The 20,916-nt window shown below is 44.1% G+C and overlaps 1 protein-coding gene across 11 annotated transcripts in view; it reads left to right on the top strand.

Moving 5' to 3' along the window:
- Window positions 1–20,916, top strand: part of Tec (tec protein tyrosine kinase) — a 108,877-nt gene that overhangs the window by 86,525 nt on the left and 1,436 nt on the right. For 8 of the 11 annotated variants that reach the window (XM_087584445.1, XM_087584449.1, NM_053432.1 and 5 more), the window contains 9 exons: window positions 4,737–4,791; window positions 7,318–7,397; window positions 9,717–9,850; window positions 12,971–13,045; window positions 14,134–14,305; window positions 14,649–14,865; window positions 17,568–17,632; window positions 20,327–20,445; window positions 20,528–20,685. In XM_087584445.1, the coding sequence (XP_087440571.1) occupies window positions 4,737–4,791; window positions 7,318–7,397; window positions 9,717–9,850; window positions 12,971–13,045; window positions 14,134–14,305; window positions 14,649–14,865; window positions 17,568–17,632; window positions 20,327–20,445; window positions 20,528–20,685 (1,075 nt within the window). The remainder of the gene's footprint in view (window positions 1–4,736; window positions 4,792–7,317; window positions 7,398–9,716; window positions 9,851–12,970; window positions 13,046–14,133; window positions 14,306–14,648; window positions 14,866–17,567; window positions 17,633–20,326; window positions 20,446–20,527; window positions 20,686–20,916) is intronic. The other 3 variants (XR_015636833.1, XR_015636832.1, XR_015636831.1) reach the window with 1 other exon arrangement.

The following is a 20,916-nucleotide window of genomic DNA, read 5'->3' on the forward strand; positions in this document are numbered from 1 at the left end:
GCACAGTATACAATTATGTACTACACAGTGCATTTTTACCAAAACAGACTGTGAGCATGGGATTGTGATGGAACTGAAGAACTCTTCTTGCCCAACACCTTTGTGTTTTCTCTGTATGTAGATATGCAAATGCTTGCCCTGTGCTATAGTGGTCTGTACGCTTTGTGTAGTGGCCCAGGTTAGTAACATAGCACTTGAGAGCTGTTGCCTACTTCCTGTAGTCTGGGTAGGGGTGGGGGTTATACATGTTACCAGGGGCATAATGGGCCACATGGGCTAGGTCTTTTTAGAGTACTCTATGAGACTTCCTTAATGGCAGTTGCCAGACTATGAATTTTTCTGGGGTTTCCTTATCATAATAGATAATTATGTAAAATACGGTGGCTTGGCTCTTAAATATATCTTAGGAAAATATAACAAAAACCTTAGAAACAGGGAATAATAGGACCAAAGGCTCACACTTGAACTGATCTGAAATGACAGGACCAAAGACTAACTGATAATATATTTCATGGAAACTGGACCATCCTGGTGTAACTGTAAGGATTCTTTTTGACTGAAGGCATGACAAATAAGGATTTTATTCCTGGAGTTTGTAACTTGGATATGAGTATTTGGGTTATAGCGCCACTTGGAAACTTAATCTCACTGAAGAATTTTTCTCCTCTCCATGATCCAGTGTGGGAGTCCTTCAGCATACTGCCAGGGATGGGATTCCAGCCTGGCATTCTGCCAGGCAGCCAGGCTGAAGGCTGTCCCCAGAATCTCTGCTTTTTGCCTCCCTATGCTTAGTTCTGTTCTGTTGGCGTTTGCCCACATTTATTGGGTTAGTAACACATCTTCCACGTCCAAATGTTTTTCTCTTTGTCTGGGTCAGTCAGGCTGTCCTTGGGTCAGATCCAGGTCTACCAGGGTTTTCAGTAATATAGCTTGACCTGTGCAGCACCCAGCAATAGTTTGGATACTAGAAGTTCAGAAACACACACACACACACACACACACACACACACACACACACACACACTCAGAGAGAGGGGGGAGGGGGAGGGAGAGAGAGAGAGAGAGAAAGAGAGAGGAAGGGAGGGAGAGAGAGGGAGACTGGGTAGAGCTGCTGTGAAGTAGTTATTACCAATTAACTCATCTATTTATTTGTTTATGGCTCAATATTAAAGGGTCTGTGTTTGTATATTAATATTATTCAGCTGCATATCCCTGTAACAAATTCTTGGTTAGAAAAATTTTTTGGTTTACAGTTTTGGAGTTTTGGTTCCATGACATGTGATCGTATTGTTTTAGCACTGTTGTGAGGAAGAAACCGTGATGGGAACATAAACTAGAACAGACCTGTTTGCATCATAACTGGAAAGCTGGGAGGAAGGGGCAGGGTTGCTCTAGTCTCCTCCAGAGATGTGCCCTTATGGCATAAGAACTTCCCGTAAGGCCATTTCAGTGAGAGGCTCCACAGCCTTCCAGTCGTGCCACTCTGGGCACCAAACTGCTAGCACACAGGCCTTTGGCACACGGCACAGGGTTTTGGCACAAGGCACCTCGAGAGCACATTCTCAGCACAACGGGGATTTATCTGTCCCAGAGGGACAGAGGACAGGGAATAAGAGGCAAAGACAGGAAATAGAGGAGGAGGGAGAAGGGGGAGGGAGCAAGGGGGAGGGAACATGGGTATTTGTCCCATGGGAAGGCAAAGAAAGGCACAAAAACCACCTCTGTCTGGGTAGAAGAGAGGAATGTGTGGCCCATGGGCAAGGAGCAGTTTATAAAGGTAAAAAGGGAAGCCCGCGTTTGTATGGGGAGGCTAATTTTAATTGGGCATGTTAATTAGGTGAGCCAAAGGGGGCTTTTGATCACTGGACCTTGGTAATCAGCCTCAGGAGGAGGAAGAGGCCAAACAAGGGAACAGACCTTGGTGGCTACCTGCAGGAATGTAATCTAATGGTTTTTAGCAGGGCAGAGGGAAAGGTGGAAGGGAAAGCCTGCCAGAGCCATGTTTGCTGTGCTCCCGCTGGCTAGAGTCCCTTCGGTGTGGATGGAAGCCACAGGATGCTTTAAGGGTGGGAAGATCTTTTTCAGGAGTCTGCAGATGCTGTAGAACCAAGCCGCTAGAACAGGTTTCTAAGAGCTGCTTCCTGTGCCAGATTCCTCACTCTCCCGATGCATTCATCCTTTCCCTGGATCTGATTCACCATGTGAGGAGGGGACCATGTTTTTCTGGGTATCTTACTACCTTCTTAAAGCCACAGTGTAGCTCTCCAAGTTCCCTGCACCTGAACCCTCCCTCTCTTGCTCTCACCATGGAGATCTAAATCTGGAGCTTCTGTGTTGTTGACATACAAAAATGTTGTGATTCACACATCTTGCTAGTTCATAGTGTATAACCAGCTACCTTTTCTTAACCAATTCTTTTGTGTGACAGTTTTGGGCATCTGACAAATATTTCTTATACCAACAGAAAAGCTTTAGAGATAAAATGAATCTCTTCCAATGTAATATCATATTTCAATTGCATTCATACACAGCTTGGTCATATGGACTAGAGTGACCATAATGCATTTCTGTTGAACTTGGCCTCATTTCATTGTGATGCACAGGTTGATCCTTCCTAGCCCTGGCTCATTACCACAGGCTCCAAAGTCAACACAGGGTATTGCAACTTTACTAGGCATTCAGTTGCTCTCTAAAATTATTCAAGTCACAGAGACATCTTTCTTGTGTTGTATTTTGCTTGTTGTGATTTTATCTTTCTCAATCAGGAGGGAGCCTTTGGATCCTCTTGTCTAGAGTGTCTGGGACCAGAAGCCAGAAGCCCATTGTGTGAATTTTTCTGGGAGAAGCAACACACACACACACACACACACACACACACACACACACACACACACACAAGCACACCCCTACTGAACTCACAACAGACCAAAATCCTACTTGGTGAACCAATGAGTTTTGTTGTAATCACTTATGGAAATATGGGTGAGAGGTTATATACAGGAGCAGATATAACTCCAATACAGAAAGATCACAAAAGCCCACCCCAGCATAGGTGACAGCTCACAAAGTCGAGAACCTGGAGCACACTGCACAGCCTGCAGGCAGCTCAACAGACTGAAGAGTCTTCTTCCCAAGTGACTCTTTTGATCCAAACCCCTTTCAGACAGCTTGGCTAGTTTAAGCTTCTTCTTGGTGACCTGAGTGTCTTTCATTCATCTTGCCTTGTCTGTGAGTAACTCTCAGCAGTCTTTACTGTTTATTCTTGGAGAGGGAATGGATCAGCAAATCTGGTCAGTTTCAGGGACTTCCTGAACCTGTTTTGACTTCTTTACCTTCTGTGTTAAGGCACTTCCTTCAGAATAGAATGTTTCAATCGTGGAGAAAGTGCTATACAACAGGATCTTTTATGAATAGGCTGGGACAGTAGTGGGAAATCCAGATGACCAAAGAGGCCCCAGTGACTTTAGGACTTTTGCAGGTTTTCGGAATTTGACAATGATGGAGAACTTATTGCCAACTCAAAACATCTAGCAAAAGAAACTTGCAATTGAAGGCCAGAGAAAATGATCTTATTCATACTCTTCGGGGCCCAGTTGTTTATAGTCACATGGGGGGAGCTGAAGGACAGACTGTCTCTGGCAATAAGGAAGTGGATGGCAGTACTCACAGAGTCCTCGCAAAAGCCAAGAAGGGACAGATATGTGTGACTCAGGGTATGGACCAGGTGGGAAGGAAGGAAGGCAGGACAAGGCACAGAATCAGTGGGGAGGCTAGGGTAACCACAGGGTCTAGGTATGCTGAACACCAGGAAGTCTGGGATACCCGGATGGCCTGTTCTTCAGGGTTATGCCTTCTTTTTTTTTCTCTCTCTCTTTTTTTCGGAGCTGAGGACTGAACCCAGGGCCTTGCGCTTGCTAGGCAAGTGCTCTACCACTGAGCTAAATCCCCAACCCCACGCCTTCCTTCTTGACCCTTGAGCTGTACATGAAATTCAATGAACATGTATCACAGTGACCTGATGATGACTAGCCATAGTGGTGAAATGGGGCCTTGAATAAGATTTAGTTTGAATTCATGACAGTAATGTAAAGTGACATTTTCTGCATGGGTTAGTCATTGGAGCAAAATTCATCCTTGCTCTGAATGTCATCATAAAACATGGGGATTGATTCTTATGTTAAATGGTAGGAACTGGTGAAATATGGCAGCCCCATGCCGGGATACATAGAACTTGTATTGATTTGTAAAGCTGTCCTGTGACAAATGCAGGTTGTGACATGCAAATAACCTTTGACCCCATTTAACACATGTGGGCACGTATAACATGTCTTCCCAAGAATGTGGGTAAGTGGACTGGAGAGATGGCTCAGTGGTTAAGAGCACTGACTGCTCTTCCAGAGGTCCTGAGTTCAATTCCCAGCAACCACATGGTGGCTCCCAACCATCTATAGTGGCATCTGATGCCCTCTGCTGGTGTGTCTGAAGACAGCTACAGTGTACATATATAGCTACAATATACATAAGAAAAATAAATAATTACAAAAAAAGGATGTGAGTAAGAAGGGTCTGGCAGTATATTTATGAAAATACATTATTGCTATCGAGTTTGTGAGTGTTCTTACCATGGCTGTGTATCTTATTGATGTGTTTGTTACTGATTTCCTAAATTAGCTTTCTAGTCACACTCTGAATAAAGGGTAATTTTCAAAATCTGACAGATGTCTCTTTCTGACCAGGTGGTATTGCCGAAACACCAACAGAAGCAAAGCAGAGCAGCTCCTCCGGACAGAAGTAAGTACGCGTTCTCAGTGTGCGAGGCGCATTTCAGTCCAGGTTAATTTTAATGACTCCGTCATATGAGGTCCCTTATACTGATTCCTAAGGCCTGAAGGGGCTGTGATATAAAGACAAGCTGTCTTTTTCACATCACTTAACGCAGACTGGAGTGTTAGCGTACTGTCACAGAGCTACAAAGCAGGTGGCTCAACTGTCAGAACTTCATCACGTACGTCCTTCACTGACAGCGGGGTTGGGGGACTCTGGTCAGCTCGAGCGTAGTGGGCATGGCTCTAGCAGACCTTGTCCTTCTCCCCTTTTCCCTCTGCCTGGCTAAAAACCGTTAGATTTTAGTCCCAAAGATACCTACCAAGGGCCAGCTATCAAAGTCTGAAGTATCAAAGTATTGAAGTCTGGCAATCAAAAGCCACTTTGGCTCACCTAATTAGCATGCCTGATTAAAGTCTTCCACCAATCCTAGCCCACTCTAAGGCAGACCTCCCCTTTTCTCATTTGCTGCTGGTTTTCTGCGGGAGTCAGAAGGTAGCCACACTCACTCTTCTTTCCTGCTTAATAAACGGTCTCTCTGTGAAAAGAGGTGTTTGGGTGGCATTTGTGCCTAACCCGGGGTCCAGGAGGGAACCCACAGTGTGCAGATGGGTCTCCGTCAGTGGTCAATAGGATGGATTGCTTCTGGGGCCTGTAATGGAGGGCCTAAGTCCTCCTTGGCTGGGAGACAGCTGTCTCCTCTCCCCTCCTTCACTCCGTCTTCCTCCATGTGCACATTTCTCTCTCTGTTTACATCACCTCCTTTAGTGAGGGTACCAGTCGTACTGGACTAGAGCCCCCTTGATGACTTCATTTTAACTTAATGACCTGTGGAAGTACAGGCACATTCCGAAGCTGAGGACTCAGCTCTTTGGAGTAGAGTGGACTGTGGATGGACACATGGAAATCGGCATCGAGAGGGAGCATCCACCCCTGAGTAGCACTTACGTTCCTACTGGTTGTTCGTTTGCTGCTTTGATTTTAGTGTTTCAGTGTATTTTTTTTTCTTTTCTTTTGTGCTTGGGTTTATTTGTTTTAGGATTGTTTAACATTATGTGATATATTTTGTAAATGAAAACTTACTAACATGTAGTCACCTATTGTAATGAACATGATGAATTTCTCACACCTTAAAGTGAAAATAGAGGGAAAGACAAAGGGGAAATGCTCTGAGCTGAGGGAGACCTGGGCACTCTGGGATGGCCTTGCTCATGCTCTGTCTGTAAGGTAGGGAAGTTGGCCTGGAAACCGAGGTCTCAGCCCCCACATACATGTTGTAGTTGTTTCACTTAGTGACAGTTCAAGACATTGGCTCTTCTGGGTGACACGAAGGCTTGGCTGAGCAGAGGGTAGATTATACTACAAGGCTCATTCCCACCCCAGGCGCCTTACTGGCTTCCCAGAGACCACACCCCAAGAGCTATGGGGGTCCTGGACCTTGACAGCCTGGCCTTCAAATTCTCATTTGCTCATTTGCCGCTGACTTGTCAAGTGACCCAGGGACAGTTATCTTTTTGTGTCCTCTCTCCTTCCCTGTGAAACAAAAGAAGAAAACAAGAGTATTACTCAAATGACTGTTAAATACTCAAGTGAATATTAAATACATTTATATGTGAGGACACATTTAAAAAGATTAGGTTTTCAAAATGGTAGCTATTATTATTACTATTGATTATTATTATTTATTATTATTATTTAACCAATGAGTTCATGATCATAATTACTATCTCAAATTGTTATCAGTTAGGCTTGGGGAGCTTTTAATTCTATTGTCTTTCTTACAAAGAAGAATAAAAGTTTCTTTTCAAGTAGGAAACACGTGTTTCATAAAGTAAAGATCAGATATGGTGCCATTGACAGAGAAGTGTCTGAGATACATAACTTCCATTTCTTGCCCTTCAGCTGGGGTCTGGTGGGAATGTAACCATTACTCAGAGTTGTCTGCATGTTTTGAATTTCTGTTGGAGTCACTCCCTCTCTCCTGTATTATGGTATTAGGCACAGAATGGCATGGGAAATCAAGGGTATTGAAACACATTCTCAAAAAGAGGATATTTTCAGGATAAAGGCTATGTGGCTAGGAATTGATACGGGGAGGGATCGAAAGCTCCCACCAAGCCTGAGGAAGGCATGACCTGAAACCTAGAAAGAGATTCTCAATGGTTGTTTTCACAAGCCCAGGGCTTTCAGCACTGTGGGACCTGCCTGTTAGCTCGGCAGAGGCCCTGAGACACTAGCTGCGGCTGCTTCAGCATGCGAGAGAGATGTAGTCAGGGGATGTGAGTGTACCTCCTCCTGTCATCTTACAGCCCAGGAGTTCCAGGGAGAGCGGTGTCTGTAGAAGGCACAAGGGGCTCTATTCAGTTGCTCTTGTTGACAGCAGGTTGTTCCTCACAGAGGATGATAGTAAAATGATAACATTAAACCCTTGCATCTCTGCCAGGGCCTCAGTAACTGGAATTTTAAAACGGAATTTCTTAATTTGGTTTTTAGGACAAGGAAGGGGGTTTTATGGTGAGAGACTCCAGTCAACCAGGCTTGTACACAGTCTCCCTTTACACAAAGTTCGGGGGGTAAGTACTGATGCTCTGCTGGTTTTAGTGCTTGCCTTTGTTACTCCTTTCATGTGTGGGGTGTGTGGGCATGTGGCGTGTGCATGTTGTGACTGCGTGGGTGCACGTGTGTTCGCCTGTGAATGTGTGCATGTATGCATGTGGAGACGAGAGCTTGACTTCCAAATATCTTCCTGAATGGTTTCTCTATCTTATTTATCTATTTTGATTTTTCATCCAGGGCTTCTCACTGAACCTGGAGCTCACTCATTGGCTAGACTAGCTGACCAGTGGGCTCTTGGGATCAGGCTGCCTCTTCCCACCTTTCAACCCTGCAGAGCACTGCCGTTCCAGCCACATGCCAGGGCATCTGCGTTTTAGAGGAGTGCTGGGAATCTGAACTCATGTCCTTATACCTTTATAGTAGGCATTTCATCTGCTGGGCCATCTATTTATGCCCAGGAATTTATTCTTTTAATTCACTGTTTTTATAAGAACCCCCTCTATGTTGCTTGTATGTGTTCCTAACTTTCAAATAGGAATTTTCAGCATTAGGAAAAAAATGTAATCTTTAGTTATAAAATGTGTATACATACATATACATAGATGTTACACAAACAACATACCCATGCAACATGTATGTTGAGAATAGCTATGGAAGATTTAGTAACATTCAGTGGGTAATTAGTATGCTCTGAGCTGCACACAAAGGATGCCACATTGAGTAGAGTAGGCTTTAGTAGCCTAATGAGGGCCACAGACAGGCCCATATGCAGCCATGGTGGTATAAAAGTGTGTGTATGGTGTGGGGATCAGGGACTGTTACCAAGACACATTTCAGTTATTCCTGAGTGACATCTAAACTGAGACTTTTTAGCAAGACAGGAAAAACCTGAGCGAAGGGAGAGAGAGTTGCTGACTCAACAGTGAGAGGAGATGGTGACATCAGAGAAGCACAGGGAGTGTCTGAGGTGAACTAGAATGACAGAGATGACAGGGTGAAGGGAGGAGTGGCGCCTACAGAAGGGCTAAGAAACCCAAGCTCTGCCCTAAGGGCAATTAGGCATCATCTCCATTTGAAAGCATGAATGCGTAGAGATCTGTACTCTACAGAGATGCCTACAGTGGGCAGTATCATTCCCTTTGAGAAGGGTGAGTGTTCTAGGCACTGTAGGTCTATGTCTCTGCAAGACAGGAATGAACAGCAAACTAAAATTCCACTGCTGCCAGCATGATGGTTGGTACATGGTCTCATTTCCATTCCCATGCAAGCAGCTGAGTTATTATTGTGACCGCTTTCAAGGCTTCTACTCATTGATGTGACTTGAAAAGCTAAGGGCATAGGAAAAGTAATATTTGTGTCAGGAATAGAAAGGAGCCCGTAGGGGGCTGGAGAGTGGTTAAGAGCACCGACTGCTCTTCCAGAGATCTTGAGTTCAATTCCCAGCAACCACATGGTGGCTCACAACCATCTGTAATGAGATCTGATGCCCTCTTCTGGTGTGTCTGAAGACAGCTACAGTGTACTCATATATAATAAATAAATAAAATATTAAAAAAAGAAAGGATCCCGTAGACAGAGATCCTATAGAGATTGCCCTATAGATAACACCTACAATTAAAGTTCTGTTATTACTACCTGGATTGTTGAAGTTAGCCCTCTGCTCCCAGAAATAAGACTCAGACTCAAAATATATTTATGAAATACCTTGGCCATATAGCTAGGCTCTTCTCTGACTAGAATCATAATTTAAGATAACTCATTTATTTTAATCTACATTCTGCCACATGGCTGGTTACCTGTGCTCATGTGCCGTACATATGTCCGCCTCATTACATCTTCCCCAGTTGGATCTCTTGCCTGGCTCTCTCCCAACATAGCATACCTTTGGTCCAGCAATCTTAAGTCATTAAGAGTATAGACAGGTCCAATTTAGCAGCCCCTTTTCTATTTGGGCCTGCTTTATTTTGACCTCTCTCATAGAGGATTTATAATACCATCACAACCATAGAACTTATAACTACCTTCATTTTGATAATTTAAAACTATTATTGTTGCTTTTGTTTTTGTTTATCAAGACAGGGTTTTTCTGTATACCTTGGGCTGACTTGGATTTGCTCTGTAGGCTGGCCTCAGACTCACAAGGAACCTATGTGTCCCTGCTTTTGCCTCCCAAGGATTGATATCAAAGGCCTGAATTTATTTTTTATCTATCTACCCTTGAAAACATTTATATCAATTCTCATTCCTTTCTCTCTTCTTTGGAGATTAATATCTATGTAGATAAATATACTTAGACTGAATGTGTACTATGTTGTTCTATTTTGTCTTTTTAATAGAGAAGGCTCATCAGGCTTCAGGCATTATCACATAAAGGAAACAGCAACATCCCCAAAGAAGTATTACCTGGCAGAAAAGCATGCTTTTGGGTCCATTCCTGAGATCATTGAGTATCACAAGCACAACGCAGCAGGTGGGTGAGCTATGAAGACCCATTTGATTGTTAGTGATCATACGTTCAGACATTATGATGGCTTCTTCAAAGGGTAGTTTCTTTGTAGTTATCTCTAAAGTGTGACTGATGTAAAATTATTGCATATTAAGAACATTCTGTATCCAAAGAAAAACCAGAAATCATAACGGATTTCATAGAACACTGATTCCATCACAGGACTCCAGGTCTTTACTGTCTGTGGATGTTCCCACTCTGTGCTTCTTAGGCTTGGTACTAAATTAAAATGCTAAGATGTGCCTACTTTCAGAGCAACCTAGGAGGCTGAGTTGGGAGGATCACGGGAGCCAGAGAGTTCAAGGCCAGTCTAGGCAACATAAGAAAGCCCCCTCCCCCATCTCATCAAGTAAACTTAAAAAATGTGTGTAGAGAGGTAATGGATGCTTTCAGATGAGCCAGGAGTTCAGTTTATGCTAAAACTTTCCAAGAAACAGAGTGCACACACTTTCAATTCATAGTGAGGTTATGTCCTGTTAAAAGCAGCATAGACTAAAGATGCCTTCAGTAGAAAATGTATTCAATACAGCCAATTTACTGAGCACCCTGGCTTTATCACATGCTACTCTATAGAGTACCGGGGATGACCCATCTGTTCATGTGACTGTGTGGGAGCAATGACTCATTACATCTGGAGAGTATCTTGTCTTACAACACTAACCCAGGAGAAGAACACAGTTCACGTCTCCCAGCAAAGGTCTAGTTTGAGGAGGATGATTTTCATGGAACGCATATTGCTTTGGTCCCATGCTAAAGTTGACAGACTGAAAAGTGGACCACTGAAGGTTACAGACGATCGGACAGCACATCCCACAGGCTTTTTCAGCAGCTTGAATCTGTGTTACACCTAACATCAAACAAACAGCCAAAAATAAGGCTTCCACAGCAGTTTCCAGCCCTTTTTACTTCAACAGTGTGAACAACAAGTGTGTCCAGTAGCCAGGTGCTTAATTTCACGTGTGGAAAATTGACTTAGGAGTTTTTTAATCAAAGGCCCTCTTTACAACTCTGTTGCTGCTCTCTGGGTTATTTACTATTTTATATAGAGAGAGCATAGGGAGAGTTATTGAGATGTAATTCACACACCAAGAAATGCATCCATTTACAACTCAGGATTCAGTGCCTCTTAGAATATTTACAGTGTGCCAACAGTCACATCTCCATAAACAAATTTCTTTCTTTTTTTTTTTTTTCTGGAGCTGGGGACCGAACCCAGGGCCTTGTGCTTCCTAGGCAAGCGCTCTACCACTGAGCTAAATCCCCAACCCCCATAAACAAATTTCTTGAACACTGTCATCATCCCCCAAATAAATCTTGTACCCATTAGCAGTCACCCATGACCTGTCTTCAACGGCCGAGCCCCAGGCAACCACTAACCTACTTTCTGCCTTAGTAGATTTGTCTGTTCTAAACAGTTCATGGAAATATCAATTTATACTGTGGCTGGGTTTTTTTGTTTTGTTTTTGTTTTGATGAATCATGACATTTTTACATTCGTCCATGCTGTACTGTGCACTCCTTGTTGAAATAACCAGAAAAGGTTAAAAGTGATCAAGGCCTGACATATGGGAATTGTATGTAAATTATTATGCTGGGCCTTGATAATGTTTGCACAAGTGTTAGGTACCCAGTCTGGTTACAAATCTGTGTTTAATTTTTAAATTATCCCCAGTGTCAGTGTAATGCTAAGTGGTAAGACAGACAATTGGCCTTCTAGTTTGCAGTCTTAGAAGCCGTCTTAACACACCTACCTTGACAACATTGCTCCTTTATTTGTGGAAACATGGATACAGCCTGGGTCTGCACAAGCTCCAGATACTGGAGGAAAGACACTGGGGATTCCGGACAGTGGAAACCCCCAGGGTTTTCTTTGCTTTGTTTATTTTGTTTGTCTTCTATGATGGACTCACTGAACATCTTCTTAGACATTGCCCTGTGTTGTTCTGACCTGTCCCGGGAAAGAAATCCTGAGGAAGTTGAGACTTTACAGCTCAGGCCGGCTGTCAGAGAAGCTGTCCACTCCTTTTTATTCACAGTTCTTATATTCATGTGTCTTCATGGAGGCAAGGTTTCCTGTCCTCAGCCTACTCATCCATGAGCAGGTTTGCTGGGTCTTCTGAAATTCTGCGCTCAACACTCGAGCATTTAAGCCAGGCACAGAGGCACGCACCTTTAATCTCAGTGCTCCGGAGGCAGAGGCAGGGGGATCTCAGAGTTCGAGACAGCTGGTCTGTATATAGATTGAGTTCCAGAACAGCCGAGGCTACACAGAACCAACCGAATAAAACAAACAGACAAAACACAAAACCAAAACCCAAGCAAAGACACAATCAACTTGAGCAATTCTTAAATTTTTCAAAACACTTTTATAACTTTGTTCTGATATTCTTATTGTATTTCTTTCCCTATTCTTTGTGTTCTTATATGTTTAAGTTTTTACCGCTATCTTAATTTATTTAACTGACATGTATTTAGTGCCTGCTTCATATAAGAAACCAAGCCTTTGAGGAGAGAACAGTGGACATTAAATGGTGATCGATCCAGATGCACACACGGTCATAAAGTATGAAATGTGCTTTAGAAGAAATGCAGCCCTATCTGGGTGCTCCTGGAAGAAGGCCCCCATTTCTTCTTTGGGGCACTAAGCAACTTACATGATTTGACTCACCTCACTGATTTCCAGCGGCTGATAATCCTCACCCCAGATTTTAGTGCTACAGTTAGGAACACTGAGTTACATTGGGTAAATTGCTTTAATTTTTAGCAGACTAATAAAATTTTCTTTCATCATTCAGATCTCATATTGAAAAAAGATCACAAATTCACTGATAATAAGTGCTGGAAGTCTTTTAATATCCTTTACAATATTAGAGGCGAGAGGAAGCTAGCCTTGTGCCAGATAAGCACGGTATTAAAAAGGAAATGTGCAGAACGGTTGAAAGCTCGCTGTAGAGCGCCATGTGGGTATGGAGAGGAGGCTTCAACAATAGGCAGATGGTGTTTCCTATGCTTTTCCTGGTTAGCATCTGACTGAATAGAATGAGTAAGTTAAAATTCAGCTGCGATCGTCTCTTTCATTTTTAGGACTTGTCACCAGGCTGAGGTACCCGGTTAGTACAAAGGGGAAGAACGCGCCCACTACTGCTGGCTTCAGCTATGGTGAGACTCACTTTGTAACTGCTTGAGCAGTTTCCTTCTAAAAGAATCCAACCCTTCAAGACAACCGTAGGCGTGTAGACTTCAACTCAGGGGAACTGGAACCAGAACTCTAGAGTGCAAGCCTAGGTCCTGGCAGCCCTGACGGCCTCAGCTCTTCCACTTGCTCACAAAGGATGAAGAGTGGTGGGAGGCAGAGAGGGTTGCCTCAGTCACTGTGCACTAGGATGAGGGACTGAAGAAAATGTCTTTGGAGTACACACATCAAAGGCCGCAACGGAGAAAGGCTTGGGGCAGGGCAGATGGGAGGTCCAAGTGTGGCCTGGTTGATAATTATCTCAGATCTAGGCCTGCAAGGTAGTCCAAGAAGTCTTTATCGCCTGAGGGGCCAAGCTGGTTCTAAGGAACCGATGGCTCTTGCTTCAGGATGCAGCCTGGCCATCGTGAATAATTGCCTGTACCTGTACCTGGTGGGCTGTTGACCCTGAGGAGATGTGGTTATTCATGGAATCTGTGGTGGTAGGTTTAGGACAGCTCTTAGAGACATTTAATATGACGTCTTCAGAGCATCCAGAATAGGGTGTTATAAATCTGTAAGACACCTCAGTTCCTCCTCCTCTGTGCCTTCATCCATGAGGGAGGAAGGTAAGTTAGCTCTCAGCAGGTCTTACATAGATGCTCTTTGAGTGATTAACATGCTGACAGGTATATGATCAGAAGTAAATGAGACAGGTACAGACGGAGGCAGAGAGGAAGGCCTTTCGCCCTGCCGGAGTTGCCCCTGTAGGCCAGTGAGGAGGAATCGGTGATTTTACAACTGTTTTTAATGCGTTGATAGAATAGGTTTTTAGATGATTAAACTTATTTATGAAAACTTCCCATAGGTTAAAAACTAAATCTGTCACTGCTAAAATGGTTGCCACTGTGGTGTTCTCACTGGCTTGTGGCCTGGGTGTCTGTGTATCTGGGTACAGGCTGCAGCTCTGGTCTGTGTCTTGTACTAGTTATTACTGTGTTATTCAGGGCTGTTGGTTGGTCTCCTCCCCGTGGATTTAGCTGTTTCCTTTGTAAAGGCCTTGTTTGTCTTACAGATAAGTGGGAGATTAACCCCTCAGAGCTGACCTTTATGAGGGAGTTGGGGAGTGGACTCTTTGGAGTGGTGAGGCTTGGCAAGTGGCGGGCCCAGTACAAAGTAGCCATCAAAGCTATCCGGGAAGGCGCCATGTGTGAAGAGGATTTCATAGAGGAAGCTAAAGTCATGATGTAAGTTTCTATTGTTATTATTATTATTATTATTATTATTATTATTATTATTACTCTTTGTTCTATGTGTACGGGTGTCTTGGCTGCAGTGCCTGCAGAGGCCAGAAGAGGGCATCAGTTCCCCCTGTGGTTGTGAGCCATCACAGGGTGCTAGAGATGGAGCTCAGGTCCTCTGGAAGGGCAACCTGTGTTCTTATCCTCTGAGTCATATCTCCAGCCCCAGGATGTAAGCTCCTAGCTTCCACCAGCTCCCTCTTTTGTATTTAACACTCAGCCCACCCAGCACGCATGCCTGCTGGTTGTTTTCCTGTGGTAACTCTCTGTGTGTCCTCCTTGTTCCTAGGAAGCTGACACACCCCAAGCTGGTACAGCTCTACGGCGTGTGCACCCAGCAGAAGCCCATTTACATCGTTACCGAGTTCATGGAACGGGGCTGCCTTCTGAATTTCCTCCGGCAGAGACAAGGCCATTTCAGCAGAGATGTCCTGCTGAGCATGTGCCAGGATGTGTGTGAAGGGATGGAGTACCTGGAGAGAAACAGCTTCATCCACAGAGACTTGGTAAGCTGAGTCCCCCTGGCCTCCCATTCCCCGTGGCTTCCTACACCCTGGCTGGATTCCATCGTCCCGCTGGGTCACACAGTGAGCTGTGTTGTATTAGTTCCCTGTTTTTGTCATTAACAAGATTTCATTATTTTCAAACTTGGTAAATTTCAATCCCTTGATAATTTCAAAGGAAAAGACCTTTATTAAATCTAATAGCGTACAGACTTATTATCTCCAAGCAAGTTTCCGTGAAGTAATTATTTGCGCTCTGGGAGATTCCCAGGAGATAGCTAGCCAGCGCACATTTACTCAGTGTCATTGTGTTATAGATAAGAGTGTTAGCTTCGGGGAAGTGAAAGCGGCTCGCCTAGTGTGAGAAACAGGGAAGTTAGGTTTAACCTTGACCTTCAGACCAAGTCTCAGGCTCTGCTTTACACACCGAACAGAAAGTACTAGAGAAATCCTGAGCTCTTGCCATTATCTCTCAGCTAAGGAAATTCTGGGAGTTTTCCTTACTTCTGAAAATACTAGGAAGAAAGAAAACAACCAAAAACCCCAGCCCTGTTCTAAAGGTCGGTGGCAGAGAAGCTTCGTAGTTCCTTCCTCTCCTCTCCGACCTTCTCTCCCTTCTGCGTTCCCTCCCCAGCCCTTCTTCACAGGTAACCACTGTGAGAGTGGCACAGTCTGTCCACCTTGATTATTCCACATCACATTGCATCCACCCCTTTTAGCTGCGTTGTGATGGATCTGATTCCTCAGAGCAGGAGATGCGGGGTGCTTCGTTATAACGTCACCTTACAAGGCCTTGCTTTCGTACCATCGGGATATAAGCTCGTTTGATTGGCAAGCGGGTGTTTTTCCTACCTGCATTGTACAGGCAAAGGAAGTGAGAGGAACTGGATAAAACGTCATCGGGTGCCAGGGAGATGGTGGAGGAGCTGGACCCAGAGCTTGCCTTTAGAGTCCGTATTGTAACTCCCATGTCACTGTGGATTTAAGGCATAATAATGGATTGAGGATTTGTCGAGGGACTCGATCTCCTAGGTGTGTCGTCGGCTAGACCCAATCCACTCAGTAAATTGGATTTGCAATGTGCTTTTCATTGTTTGGCTCAGAACATTGTGTTAAAGTTCATAGCATATCATAAAGGCAAAGGGCCTTGTAAAGTAGATGTGTCATATAACATTAGTTTTGATGATTGTGTCACTGTGACAATGACTAATCGTCATGTGGAAGCTCGTGAATTAAGCGTTGCCCTAGTTTTGTCCTTGTAGAATGGATACAGACCGAATATTTTCTTGATTCTTGGCCCTTGTCCATGCAGAAGTTATTTTCTTGATTTTTTTGGGGGGGGGGCATGATACTCATATGAAACCCTGGAAGGTTTTAACATCCTTTAAAGTATTTATCCTGCCAGGTGAGAATAAGATTACTAACACAATTTTTGAGCCAAGTTTGAAGCAAGCTTCATTAAATTCTGACTAGGGTAATGGAAACTAGCCAAGTCCATCTCAGGATGCCCAGAGAATGACTGCTAATGACATTAGCCCAGTGTTCATAAAGACAGACCTACAAGGCTTTCGACTTTATCCAACCAGGGGCAAGCATAGATCCATACCTTCTGCTTACATGTGACCAAGCACATCTTGCACATCTGGGACAGCCAGCCTGGTTTACAGCAGTGAGAACAGAACACATGGCTTGTGGTCTTACATGACCGACAGTCCCCAGCATTCCAGGAAGTTTCTGTCCTTGGGCAAATGAAGCTTAAAGACACATTCATTTTATAGATCTTTTAAACACAGCAATTTAAAACTTAAAACACAACTTTTGCCCTCACAAGAGAGAGTGTGATGTGCCTTTCCCCTAGGTAAAGTGCCTCACGGGCTTGCTAGTGACAGCACGGTGGCAGTCCTCCTGGGAAGGGGCCGATAATTCAAGAAATGGGCATGAACTGTCACTTGAGAGCAGCTCTTAAATGTGCTTGGAGGAAAGGAGCTCTGGGGAGTTGCCACGCAGGAGAAAAATAGGCATCAGAGGAGTGAGGGAGAAACCTTGTCCATCAGTTGTGGTGTTAAAAAGACCATATCTTGCTTCTGAAAAGCAGTATGCCATTCTACCAAATTATTGTATTGATTCATGTAACTTTCAAGAATAGACCAAAACCCAAAGACATATGTCTGTGTTTTACCATATATATTTTAATATATGTCTTAATATATTAGGAACCTCATACATGACACAATAAAGTGTATCCTGGATTTACACATAGCTATTCTTTTGGCTGTTGAAGTGACCACTCTTAGGTTACTGGTCACTGTGACAATTGTGTGTCTCCACTGTTACCTAGAGACGATTCATCTTTAATGTAGATTACAGACTTCAAGAGTGTTGTCACCGTCAGTGAGAAAATCGCATAGTAACACAGTCAACCAACAGTAGGCCTGGACGAGAAGGTTGGAGTGTCCACTGGTCCTCGTTAAGTGTGATGCTGGTAAAGACAGTGTCGTAATGCCTTGTGGCATTTCTAATCAGTCTTTCTCCAGGACGCTTCAGATTTATGTTGGCGGCACCTTCGGTAGGGATGGAAACAGTTTCTATGGACACATCTACATCTTTGCTGATGTGGACTGTATTCTATATAGTAGAAATTGAAATAGTTCTCCCTTGATTGCAGGACTTTTAAATAAGTGTAACATCTTAATATTGTTTTCCAGGCTGCTAGAAATTGTCTAGTGAATGAAGCAGGAGTTGTCAAAGTATCTGATTTCGGAATGGCCAGGTATGGCTGAGTACTGTGTGTTTTTAGGTGGTAGTCACATTACTTTTGAATAATTAATAAGCATGGGAAGGCCTTGGTAGCATAGCTCAGTAAGTGAATTGCTTGCCCCCCAAACACGAGAACCTGAGTTTGACCAGAATGCAGGAAAAAATTCAGGAGTGGTGGCTCATGCCTTGTAATCCCAGAACTGAGGAGGCAGAGACTGGTAGATCCCTGAAGTTCTCTGGTTAGCCAGCCTGGATTAATCGATGGACTCTAAGCCATTGAGAAGAACCTGTTTCAAAGTAGGAGGGCAGCGTTGCTGACCATACCATCCAAGGCTGCCTCTGTCCTCTCTGTGCACCCATAACCCCACAATCATACCCTCCCCAAACTGAAACAAACACTCGGGCCCTAGTTGTAGTGATGCTCGCTTATAATCTAATTCTTAGAGGTGGAGGCAGGACAATCAGGATTTCAAAGTCATTCCTGGATATATACCAAGTTTGAGGCTAGCCTGGGCTACATGAAACCATGCTTTTAAAAAATTAATGTGGGAATAATTTGTACCAATAAAGCAATAAGGAAATCCCTTCACTGTTGTAAGGTTAAATGAGATGAACTACATATTGTGACATTAGTAATTCTCCCCACTAGATGGTACTAGAGCCTATTAAATCTCTCTCTCTCTCTCTCTCTCTCTCTCTCTCTCTCTCTCTCTCTCTCTCTCTCTCTCTCTCATTTCTGCTGGAATATGTTTGGTAATCCAGTGCTTAGTATATCCTTGTTTGCAGTGTTTTTAATCTCTTAAGTTTTGTAATTTTAATGGTGTCAGAATAGACTTAAGAAACATGTTGTCTGTCCTTCCTTTTCCCTCTCTCCATTGAGTCCTGCATATATTAGAAATCAGACTAATATATGCATGACTCAATGGCGTCATATATATGACGAGACTAACCCTGTGAGCCACAGACATGAGTAAACTGGAGGTAAAGCCCACATGTAGCGTAAATGCTAGAGAAAGGAGATACATAGACCTGGAGTTAATGTCTGTGACAGAGCGGGGGGGGGGGGGGGGGGGATGTCAGCAAACAGTGGCCTGTCGGTCCAATCTGCCTCTCTGTGCATCCTGTGAGTAAGAGATGGCCTTTTTATTTAAAAACAGTTAAGAAGAAACTAAAAGCATATCAGGACACCTGAGAATTTTCTGAAATTTAAGTCACTATCCATTAAAAAAAAAACATAGTGTTATTGAGACTCTCAGTTTTGACCAACTGTTGATACTGTCTGTGGTCACTTTCACATTGCAGAGGCAAAATCTTGAGCTGTCACAGGATGGTGGCATGCCCTGCAGAATCTGAAATCCTCTGTATTATCTGGTCTTTCTCAGAAAAAGTCTCCTGTCTTCTGTGAAAGAGCTAACTTGGGTGTGGGGGTGGAGCCGGACGCTGGAGATCTGGTGACCAGAAAGGCTTTTTTCATGTGGGAACGTTGAGTGGACAGCACAGGAGAGACTGAGGGGTGCCACCTGAAGTCTGGGACTAGTGTGACCCGCCCAGGGAATCAGAAGAGGGCCAAGGAAACTGATCCAGAGGCGGAGCTAAGAGAAGTCAAGAAGACAGAGAAGTGCTGGGTCCTTTCAGGCCAAGACCAGCTCCTAAGAAGATGCTGGCCTCTGGAGGCCTGACCACTATCATTAGCAGCCTCTGACTCTCCAAGCACAGATTACCCAGTCCTTGTCAATGTGCTGTAGGTAAAGATGCTTAGCACCTGACGATGGCCCTGCGCTGTCTTAGTACCTTTCTACCAGTGTCCGTAGTGCTCCTTATGCACTAAATTCAGACTTGCCTGACTGACGACTATTTGATCCAGCCCAAGATGGCCTTGTCTGCCTGATACCATCTTTGTCTGCACAAGAGGAAGTTGGTGTGCTCATTTGAATTTTTCTCCTGGTAGCTTTAGAATTAACTTCATATAAATATGCAATGCATTAATAATCCCTCTGATAAATACCTCCTAGATATACAGCAAAGGAGCTGAAGTCCTCGAACCCATCACTCATTGAGGAACCTCCCCAGAAGTGTTTGGTGCTACAGTTTCTATGTGTCTTTCTGGATACATAGAACATCTGTAGATGTTCACATAGAAAATAATAAAGTGTTGTTTGTGTGTGTGTGTAGGGACAGTGTTCTGGTACATAAATATGATATATTACCATCTTCTTATACATCTTTCTGCCTCCGATCTTTTTCTTGCTGTGAGCTCATCGCTCGTATATATGCTGTAGCTTTAAATTGTGGGGCTGTAGGGCTCAGAGCGTGGGTGGCTCCAGTTACTTCTTACCACTTCCTGTAAGCAGCTCTTCTTTAGATATTTTGTATACAGGGCCTTCGGATAAAACTTTGTTCAGAGAACAAAGTCACAGACCCCAAAAGTTTGCAACAGTTGTATCGTCTTCTGCCTCTGTTGCCTCATAAGGAAGGTAAATAACAGAGCAATAAAAGAACACATAGTAGGCCCACCTTCTCATGTTCTTAACTTACTCAGAGGAGCTAGATAGACATCACTAGGCAAGGCGGTGAACTGAACGTTTCGATTCAGCCAGGTACGTGCCTGGTAGACTCCAGTCACTGCCTTGGTCAGTCTTTGTAAGGGGGAGAATGAAAGCTCACGTCCGCCATGCAAAGGTATGGCTCATGGTGTGTCTCATCTTAGGTACGTCCTGGACGATCAGTACACAAGTTCCTCTGGTGCCAAGTTCCCTGTGAAGTGGTGTCCCCCAGAAGTGTTTAATTACAGCCGCTTTAGCAGCAAGTCAGACGTCTGGTCATTCGGTAAGGTCCATGATGCACGTCTCCTCCCCTCCTCTCTGAAGAAGAAGCAGACACATCACTGAGTAACCTTATCATTTTGTAGGTGTGCTAATGTGGGAGATATTCACAGAAGGCAGGATGCCCTTTGAGAAGAACACCAATTACGAAGTGGTAACCATGGTTACTCGAGGTCACCGACTTCCCCGGCCAAAGTTGGCTTCCAAATATTTGTATGAGGTGATGCTGAGGTGCTGGCAAGAGGTACGGCTGTTTGTCTGTGTTTCTTCTGGATCATGGTTGGCCGGTGGATGGGGAGTCCAGTTCTTGCAGCTCAGTGAGGGTGCGCCTCCTGCACTGGGATGTCAAACTCTGGCAAGAAGCTTTACCTTGGTTCTGAATTTTGAGAGGAATCTGAAGAAACAGACAACGCTAACAGTTAGCTTAATACTCAGGCTGATGCTTCCCTCCCCAGTGGGAGCCCCTCCACAGCCA

This window comes from Rattus norvegicus, chromosome 14 (assembly GCF_021556685.1).
Source record: "Rattus norvegicus strain SHRSP/BbbUtx chromosome 14, alternate assembly SHRSP_T2T, whole genome shotgun sequence".
Lineage (NCBI taxonomy): Eukaryota > Metazoa > Chordata > Mammalia > Rodentia > Muridae > Rattus > Rattus norvegicus.